General features: G+C 31.6%; 2 protein-coding genes across 2 annotated transcripts; one reads left to right on the top strand and one right to left on the bottom strand.

The window, feature by feature from the left end:
- Positions 1-695: 695 nt before the first annotated feature.
- Positions 696-1,160, bottom strand: LOC140173610 (uncharacterized). The gene has a single exon (XM_072198097.1). The coding sequence runs from the start codon at positions 1,158-1,160 to the stop codon at positions 696-698; it is 465 nt and encodes a 154-aa protein (XP_072054198.1).
- A 7,092-nt stretch (positions 1,161-8,252) lies between these two features.
- LOC112696138 (uncharacterized) lies at positions 8,253-10,136 on the top strand. Its single transcript, XM_025748751.2, has 2 exons — positions 8,253-9,064; positions 9,724-10,136. Exons 1-2 carry the CDS (start codon positions 8,449-8,451, stop codon positions 9,927-9,929), a joined length of 822 nt encoding a protein of 273 aa, XP_025604536.1. The 5' UTR covers positions 8,253-8,448; the 3' UTR covers positions 9,930-10,136.
- The last annotated feature ends 510 nt before the right edge of the window (positions 10,137-10,646 follow it).

Raw genomic sequence — 10,646 nt, 5'->3', positions numbered from 1 at the left:
GTGTTATAATTTGGAGATATGAGGATTAGCCCCCAAGATCAACCTGATAATCTTGAAAATAAAATTGGACAAGTTTGTCATGGAAAAATAGGTTGCTTATTTCAATTTATTTTTTAACAAGCTTATAGATGATTGTTTGTTGGACTAATGCCAACCTATAGGTGATTGTTTGTTGGAATGGCGCCGACTTATAGGTGTCGATTTGCTTTGATTGATTCAAATTTATAATTATCAGTTTGTTTGGAGTGATTTCGACTTATAGGTGTCGATTTGTTTGGATTGATTCCAACTTATAGGTGTTGGCTTGTTGTATTGATTCCGACTTATGGTTGCCGATTTGTTAGATTGGTTCCGACTTATAACTGTCAGTTTGTTTTTGTATGCCGACTTTAATATTAGTTTTCCATAATATGTGTAGAGCGTAAACAATAGCTGAATTAAAGGCATAAATAAAAATAAAGAATGATGAAGTTAAAAAAATATACTCTTTATTGAGAATTACCCTCTTAATATAAAAGGTATAGGATGAAAGTACCTCATTAAAAAGCTCTCCAAGCAAAATCTGGTGTAGGAAAAAGTCGTGTGAGTGGAAAAAAGAGTACATCTTCGAGCCATAGTTCTTTGCCTAGTAGTGCTTGAAGGGTATAACTGTATAAGTCCCCTGCCGATCAATTTGTTGATTCACAAAGATCCTCCTAGTCATCTTCTTTTGATTGAGTTGGTTTATTGATCCGTCGAGCATGTCTAAGCTCTTCTATTTCCATTTGTCCCGTGGCCCTTTCTCTGAACTCCTCAAGTGACTTTGGTTTGGTTATTGCAATTGTTTCTTGGAATTTTCCGGGTCGGAGGCCGGTCTTGAGTGCATGTAAGTGGACTGCGGGGTCTAAGTCCGGAATCTCCACAGTGGCTTCGGAAAATCGGGTCATGTAGTCTTTTAGACTTTCGTGTTGTCCTTGTTTGATTATGCCGAGGTAGTCTGATTCATGAACGTATATCCTTGATGCGGCAAAACAGTCGATAAAAGACCTCGCCAGTTCTTCAAAGGAAGAGATTGTACCTGCAGACAATTTTGAGAACCAGAGTAAAGCAGCACCATCAAGATAAGTGGGAAAAGCTCGACAAAGTATGGGCTCATTATTAGCGCCGTTAAAAAACATCATGGACTGGAATTTCTTAATATGAGCACGGGGGTCACCAATCCCCTTGTATGGCTCGAGGGATGTGGGTAACACGAAGTTCTTTGGTATTTGAAAATTGGTGATCTCTTCAGAAAAGGGATTGTTTAATGTCAGCTTCTCCTTTGGCGGGGTGATGTTTAGAGGGTTTGTGTTACCCAAGGCCGAGCTTTTGGAGTTTCCTTCCTTGTTCTTTCCGGCATTGTTATGGGCAGACAGCTCGGCTATCCTTCAAACTTCTGCTTGGAGTTCAACAATCTGTGTTAGAAGTTCGGTTTGTGTGGGCTGATGAACTCCATTATCGGCCATGTTGGAAGATCGGGAATCCTGCAAAAGAAAAGAACACATAATTGGGTAGAGAAAATAGTGGGGTTATGTTAATTCAGGGCCCACGGTGGGCGCCAAATGTTCCGTGCGTATGAAGACGAGGTATGAGGATCTCTTCTGGTGTTGACCGAGTTCGGGTGGAAGAGCTATACGTCGGCTGAGTTGGAACAACGCGGCGGGAGCACCTGCAAAAAGCACTCCAACGCTCAAGTAAGAATATGAAGTAAGAGAAGTGATAATAATAAATCAGAGTGAGTTATGTGACCTGACTTGCTTCGAGGTTGCTCATTTGTTTATATAGGCATCTTAGGTTGTTCGGTTGGAGCGTATTTCGGAATTCTCCGCTCTTGTCGAGGTTATCTATGATGATAACATTGGAGTTAGTCAGTTGTGTTTCCGAGCTTTCACAACTTATCCGGATTTTATGGGTTGTTATCTATTTGACTTTGTTTAGAGCCGAAGTATACGATATGCTACGTGGCAGCCGAGGTATACGTCACGTATCACCAACAAATTTCATTATTCACCTTATTGGATAATTTAAAATCCACCAAAATCTACAAAAGTGCGGTTAGTTTATTACAATAAATAATTTAGGGGGTTTAGATCGAGCTACTTGATAGATCGATAATAATTCATTAAAAATTTGCCAAACTAGAATTAGTTAAAATTTTTTTATCAGGTTAGCTACACATTCAAGTTTTTTTAGTAACTAAATTTAACTAAATTGGCCCAAACTCAACAAAAATTACTTTCATTATATCAGCATGTACACACGCGCTTCACTCTTCTTCGTCTTCACATTCCTTCTTCTTGTTCTTTGTATTCCTCCTTCTTCGTCTTCGCATTCTTCCTTCTTCTTCTTCGCATTCTTCCTCTTTCTTCGTCGCATTTCTTCTTCTTCTCTGCATCTTTTCTCTCAATCGTTATTCTTTTATTACTGTTGTTGTTGCTGCATTTTTTCTTTTCCTCCTTAGTTTAATTGAGGTTCATATGGATTCAGAAATGAATTCAATGCATTTTTGTTGATGATTGAATCTTTTTTATTATATGTTTAAAACTGAACTAATTTCGGTTCATTTGTGAGTTAATTGAGGTTCATCTGATACTAATGATAAGTATTGATCCATTTTTTTATTCCTTAAATAATTTCAGTTCATTTCTTACTTTAATTGAAGTTCATTTGGATGCAGAAATAGATTAGATGTATTTTTAGTGGTGATTGAGTCTGTTTTACTACTTGATCAAAACTGAACTAATTTCGATTCACTTGATGCTGTTGTTAAGTATTGACCAAGTTTTTTATTCCTTGAGTAATTCGATTCATTTCTTAATTTATTTGAGGTTCGTTTGGATCTAGAAATGAATTCGATATATTTTTTGTTGATGATTAAGTCCTTTGACTGCTTGTTCAAAACTAAACTAATTGAATGGAATGAAGTGGAATCTAATGCAATTGAATAAAGTGATAATGAATAATTTCATTCTTCTTTGCAAAAAAAATTAGTCAATACCTTATCAATAGCATCAAGTGGACTAATTAACACACAAATAAATCGAAATTAGTTCAATTTTGAACAAGTAGTAAAAAAGACTCAATAATAAACAAAACACACATCAAATTTATTTTTGGATCCAAATGAACCTCAATTAAATTAAGAAATGAACTAATATTACTTAAGGAATAAAAAATTTGGTCAATACTTATCAGAAATATTAAGTGAATCTCAATTAATACACAAATGAACCGAAATAAACTAAAAAATGAACCAAAATTATTTAATGATGGCACTAGAGAAAATTAAAATCAATAAAAATATTAGCAAAATATTGATATTGTTGGTGATGACGATAATAAAAGAGAATAAGAAGGAAAATTAGAAGAAGAACTTATGTACAAAAATAAAAGAAGAAGAAGAACCTGTTTCCACAAATGTAAAAAAAGAGGAAGAAGAGAAAGAAAAAGAGAATAACGAAAAAATAGAAAAGGAAAAAAATATATAATTTAAAAAATAGTTATAATAATTTAATTAAACATAGTTAAATATTTTGTTTGGATGTAAGATTTATTCTTTCCTTATGGTTGTGACCATTCTCCGTGTAATATCTAATTATCTATGATGGATACTGACAATAAAAAGTTGTAAAATTTTCCCAAATACTAAAAAGTTAGTTCATGAATCTAACAGAATATTACTAATAATTAACATATCCTACTAGTATAGAATAAAATACACACAGTTATACCCGACAAAAAGAAAAAACCCTTAATGCTAATGGAAAATGTTATGGAGTCAAATATTTTTAATGAAAAAAAAAAGAGAAATGTTGATTTTAACATAAAGTCAAATACAAGAAAAAAAAAACCTCCACAATATTTTGTGAATAATAATTAATAGGAGTCGCAAAAGGTTTTATCATGTGCCAAAGAATAATTTACGAGAATTTCTTAAATAATATTCTAAGAATAAATGAGAGGTTTTACTCTATTCCATTTCCATATATATTCACGTTGTGACACACATCATCACCATCATTATTATTTTTGTTGTTGTTGTTTCCAAGTTTAGAATGATTATTGTACGTACAAATAGCCAATCCTATAGTTGTATTGTATTAGTAAAAATAATTATATTTTATATTTAATAATTAATATTCAAATAAACATCTGATATAAACTAATAAATTCTATTAAATAATACTATAAAAATTATTTATAATATTAGTATATTAAAATAAAATTTATTAATATTTGATAGCGAAAAAACTCATTAATTTAATTGCATAAGTTTGACTTACTCGTACTATAGAAAAAGCAATCTTTTTTTTATATTTTAAGAGTGCAGAGAAAGAAAAAAAAAGTGTTTTTTTTTTGGTTTAGCTAGTTAATTAAAAATATGTTTACCATAACGTGCAAATGGAGTTTTCGATAGAGCGGCCTTATTGCCTTTTTTATGGTGTCTTTATAAATATTAAAATTTTTTACTATAGTAGTTTAACGTTTTTATTCTATTACAATATAATACTTTTGAGTTTTGATTAATAACCGAACCAGAAATAAAATTTAAAATAAAAAAAGGCCAAAATCCAAAATAAAATTAGAGGAAATTTCTTCTTCATTTAAAAAATATATATATTTGTATAACCGAATGCTTTTTGTTTTTGGCCTTTGATAATTAATCCTATTAACTAATTTGGTTCAAGAAATGAATTAACTGTATCTTTAAGATTTTTATTTGTGTAATGTTCAAGTTTGAGAACATTTAGAATTTCACCAATTTAATATTAGTATTAAGAAAAAAACATACTAAAAAATTATTAAAATTTATTATTTCTTATCATCAATTAATTATCAATGTTTAAATAAAATAATTAAGAAATTGAATATGTTTCAACTTTTTACTGAAAATTTACTGTAATTGTTACCGTAAATTAAACAACATTTACTGTTACTGAAAATTGCCTATGCTAAAAAATAGGGTAAAACACATATTTAATTTAAATAATATTTAAAATTGATGAATTTGGAAAACTCTAATTTAATTTGATGAGAACAAACATTATTAAAAATAATTAATTACAAAATTATTAATTTGATCTTAATTTATACTTGCTTAATTAATAATTTTGTGTGTGCAGATTTGCTATTGGGCCGAAAATAAAAAAAATGTTGCAAGCCCATATATGCATCTCACCTTCAGCCTTGGGTATAAAAATGATAAATTAAGTGGCTGAAGCAATTTGTGGTTATTTGGACCGAAATAAAAAGAAGAAATTCTAAACCCAATAAAATCAAAATTCAGCCTTATGCAATTTTTGTCATATGAATGTTGGCTGAAATATTTTATTAATTGGGCCAGATTTAATGTTTGTGGTTACAAGCCCAATTATAATCTTTGCTAAGTGATCCAATGCTTGGTCCGAATCTTGTTGAGAAAGAAAGCAAATTGTTTTGCTTCATTGCTTCCAACGGATCTCATGTTTCACCATGTGATGGAATTCAAATCTCATTAAAGTGAAGTTAATAAATGCATGAAAACTATGAGAGAGAAAAAGGCATTTGATTTGATTGCAGCACTTAATGCTACACGCTACTCAGCAAGAAAAGAATCATTTCATTTAATCTCATTCTCTTTCCTAATTCAATGCTTTTCAAATTTCTCTCTTCTCTCTCTACTTGCTTCTTTTCTTTTGGTCATATCACTCAACAACCATGGAAGCTATAGCAAGCTACCATGGATAAGAAGAAGCACGCCTAAAGACCATCAAAATGATGGCAAGAAAACGAAAATTAAAAGTATGCTGTGGTTAAGATTCTCATTCACTTTTGGTAAGATTTTGTGAAGAGATCTTGACTTCTCTATACCAAAAATGGTAGAGAAGATCTCGGCCAGCAAAGAGAAGATCTTTGGAGGGATGACTTGTCTCTGATCTTGCTCAACCACCACAGGAGATAGCTACAGTGGCTACGTGATGGAAGAGGCAGAGATAGGAGCAGATGAAGCTATCATCATCATGAAGTATCAAGGGCCAGCAGTTCATCTTGGAGAGCAAGAAAAGATGAAGGGCTCGGATTGATGAAGATTGGTGACCAAGGAAGGACTAGAGGTAATTGCATGTTGGGTTTTGCATGGGTTATCTCTTCTCTCTCTCTCTCTGGCCGAATCGATTTTGTTTTGAAGAAGAAGGAGTTTAGCTTGGTTTGTTTGATTTCAACCTTGAAGGCTTCTCCCTATAAGGGTGAACAGTCAGGGTTTGATTCAAGGAGAAAATGTGAGAGTGCAAGGCACAGAGTTCTCAGAGCTACCTGAGCTAACAGATTTTCTTCTCCTTCAATGTATTCTGTTTTGTATTTTTCTATTTAATGTTGTCATGTCTTGAGTTTCATGAAAAAAGGCAAACAGTGAGATTTGTATGAAAAAACCATAGAGCAGAAAAAGGCAGAAAGTGCAAAATTAAAAGAAAAAGCCATAGATGTCCTTAGAGTTCCTTTGTACATCTGTTTTGTGTTTCATGATTTTGTGGAAATCCCCTTGTAAGTTGGGTTAGCACTTTACAGTTGAAAGCTTGGCAGTGGCCAAGTCAAGTTCAGGATTGGGTTTAGAACTCTGGACTTGTCCCAAATAGGACGGGTAGCTCCTAGGAAAAATTGGTGTATATAATCAAAGATGATTATAGTGAAATTTCATCAGTGTTGTGATGGAGACTGGATGTAGGCTGCACTGCACTTAGCAGCTGAACCAGGATATATCTGGGTGTAATTCTCTTTCTCTTCTACTCTATTTTCTGTTTCTGCTGCACAAGAGATAAAACCGTAAAATATTTCGTGCCAAGTGACGAAACAAAAAGAAAAGTCTCGTGGTTAGGGACGAGACAAAAATCAAATAAATCTCCAGAATTTATTTTAAAGACCAGCAAGTATTCTGAAATAAAAAATGGGCTAAGATTCAACCCCCTCCTCTTAATCACTGAAACTATAAAAAATTATCTAAATACAAAAAATGAGAATTGATTAGATCTGAATCTTATAATAATTATGTAAATGGCTACCGTTTAAATAGGTTTAGTAATTTCTATGTAAATCTCTCTAATTAATTGCGTATTATATTGAAGCATGAAAAAGTCAGAAATCACTACCTATTAGTACAGTTTATGCATAAATACTTTTAAAATCGTCAAATTACATATGAAAGAAAAAAATATAGTTTATTTATAGGAGATAATAACATCATTCATGTTTTGATAATATCACTCATTTTTAGTTTTACAAATTCATTACAAAATGTAATGAAAAAAATCATATAAAAAATGACATTATCAAAAATAAGAATGAATTGATCATTAATTTTCTTTTATATATAATTTTGAATGAGTAATAGATAAATAGATGGTGGACATACTAATAACAATTTTAAATGCAGCAGTAATTCAATAGTAATCATCTTTATAAACCGTGCTAATGTGTAGCCAGGGACAAAGCTTAGTATATATGAAGGGGAGACAATAATTCCTATCAAATAAACAAATTTTATTTATAAAGTCTTCTAATTTTATGATTTAGTCCTTTTTTAATTTTATTTTTTATTTTTTATTTAGTTCTATTTTTTATGTTAGTCCTTTTCTAAAAAGAATTCGAACTTCGCTCCTGCGTGTAGTAATTTATGAGTTCTTTATGCTTCAATATAATCTGTGATTGATTAGAAAAATTTGTATAGAAATTCATAAATTTCTTCATGCTATAGTAGTTTACATAAAATTATTATACAACCCAAATGTATCAAATCCTTATTTATTGCATTTGTTTCTTTAAAATTTTATTTTATTTAAATATATGATTATCTTAAAAAATATATGGTCCAAAATCTTTTCATAATTCTAAAAAGTTTGATTATAAATATTTTAAATTATCCAAGACCAAATTATAAATTTTTATTAAATGAGTAATTTAAATTGGTCTTCAATAAATTTAAATTAGAGATAGATTAGTTTTTCTACCGTTTTCAATAAAAAAAATTTACTATGTATATAGAGTAAATAAATTTTATTATAAATAATTTAAATAAAAAATTATTATAAAATAAGTTAATTTTTTACAATTTTGTTAGAACCAAAATATCGAATGTAAATTTTTTTTGAGAATTATTTTTAATTTTCTGTAATTTGATTAAAAAAGGCTAGAGACAATACTTTAAGTAAAATAAAAAATTAATAATATCAATTTAAATTTAAGATAAAATTGTTAATGATCTTATGTTTTTCTTAAATAAATGAAAATTGCAGCACCTCCCAGGAATATCTTGTCTTCTCTGAGTAAAACCTCTTTCGGCAAGTCGTCATATCCAAACCCAAGCTCTAACCTCTATTCTCTACTTCCAAGACACTAATTTGAGCATCAGGATCCGGTTTTAAGAGCAAATTCACCTGTAAAAATCAGTTCTTTCTTCCCATGAATTCTGTTTCCGTAGGTTCCTTCCACCCCATAACCCCACCACTATGCAAATTCCACCAAAACCTTCAATTGAAGCATCAACGTGTTTATCTCTGTGGCAGTGCTTTCAAATTTTCATCAAATTCGCTAAAATCAAAACCCACTAAGCTTATTTCAACTTTGCTGCAAGCCACTGAGTCAGATACAGATGCCCCAGTTTCAATCCCTGAGGGCTCTGCATCCGTTGTTTACATTGAAGAAGTTGTTGAAAAGGACTGGTCTATACTTGATTCTGTTGAGTCAAATTCTAATGTAGAATTCAAGAGAAGCATTGAACGTATTGTATCTGCTGGGAATGTTGAAGAGGGTTCAAGGGTCTTAGTCTCAACTGGGTCTGAAGAGTTTGTGGATACATTGGTGGGTTTGTGTAAGTCTCTTTTTGTGGTGCACGATTCACTTCTGATATTGGCTCTTATTAAGGAGAAATATGATAAGGTTAAGTGTTGGCAAGGAGAGATTGTGTATGTTCCAGAGAAATGGGCTCCTCTTGATGTTGTTTTTCTCTATTTTCTTCCTGCTTTGCCCTTCAAACTTGATGAGATTTTGGGGTCTTTGGCTAAGAAATGTTCACCTGGTAAGTTTCTCTCTTGTGGTTGAAGTTTGCCCTTTTCCTTGTTACTTTGCATTGCTCTGCAAATTGTGTATTTGAAAATGAACTTGATTTTTATGCACCATGTTTTACACACATTTCTTAAAAACCATTCAAAAGAATCAATTTATCTTGATGACAAAAAGTTAGATAGTGCCAAAATTGGTTAAAAGAAGGATGATAGTGTGGATATAGTTTGGTTATTAATGATGTATTATGAGGTAGAAATTAAAACGTTTTGCAATTTTAATTATAACATCTACACTTCTTCACACATCTTGTCTTTCATCAAGCTTTGAATAATGTTTTGCCCCATTAAATGAAATTGCTCTGGAGAGAATGCTATTTGCATTCCAGGATTTCTACACCTATTACCAAAGCCTGGCTCTTAATTTGCTTGAACGGAAGTTTGAATAAGAGGATGGATTAAAAATGTCAAATTTCTAATACTCCTTAGGTACTACTTTGGTATGGAAGCTAAAATTTTCTAGTGTATTAGAACAGTGCACCAAACATAGTAGCAAACTTGATAGATTTTCTTATTGCACATATATTTTAGCTCAATTGTTGTTCCCTCTTTTGAAACTTAGGTCAGAGCTCTGGATACTTCTTATTCTTTCTGTAATTTTGGATCTGACCTGTAGGTGGACGGGTGATTATCAGTCATCCGCAAGGGAGACTAGTGTTAGAACAGCAACGAAAGCAGTATCCGGAAGTTGTAGTTTCAGAGCTACTTGATAGGACAAGTTTACAAATTGTTGCAGATGCTCATTCTTTTGATTTGGCTGAATTTGTAGATGAACCTGGCTTTTATTTGGCTGTTCTAATTGCCCAGGAGCTTAAAAACTAGAGTAGAGATTCATAGCAGTAGACAATTTAGTTGGACTTTCTTTTTTATGGTTTTTGGCTTTATGATTGTTACCTTTGAATTTTTGGATGAAAAGTGAAACTATAGATCAATTCAATGTTGCTGGTACAAGAGGCTTCTCTTTCTTTTCTAAAATACATTGTCCATAATTTTGGAATTGTATACTAATATATTTATCCTTGTAAGTAACTTTGGTTTAGCACCTGCCCACCGCTGCATATTAAGTTCTTAGTTCTATATACTATTATGAAACTATAACTCCAAATCATAGTATTTGCCCCCTATACACTGGCTTACTAAATTGAAGATTGAAACTAAGTGAATGAGGATCACAAAGAGGCAGAGGAAAATATGACCTACAACTACCAGCTCCCCATAGGAATAGGATTGCAAACTTTGCATTCTCTTCATGTACTTAACACAATCTTGTAAGGATCTTTATTCAGCTTTTGATCTTGTGTGATGATACCATGTGAACTAACATAATGTGTGGATCAGAGAAAAGAGATTGAAGAAGAGAAGAGAAAGGAGAGAAGTTTCGTAATCATCAAGCAACTAAATTGGTTAGACATTCTACTTTATATTGAAAGAGTGCACATGTGATGGATATGTAGCATTTGTTAGCTGTGCATTGATGCTAGTAATTTTTATATATTAAAATTCTAAAATAATATAGTAATATCAACACATTTTAAATAA

Source organism: Arachis hypogaea, chromosome 6, assembly GCF_003086295.3.
Source record: "Arachis hypogaea cultivar Tifrunner chromosome 6, arahy.Tifrunner.gnm2.J5K5, whole genome shotgun sequence".
In the NCBI taxonomy this organism is placed as follows: Eukaryota; Viridiplantae; Streptophyta; class Magnoliopsida; order Fabales; family Fabaceae; genus Arachis; species Arachis hypogaea.
This window is presented reverse-complemented; position numbering and strand designations above follow the sequence as displayed.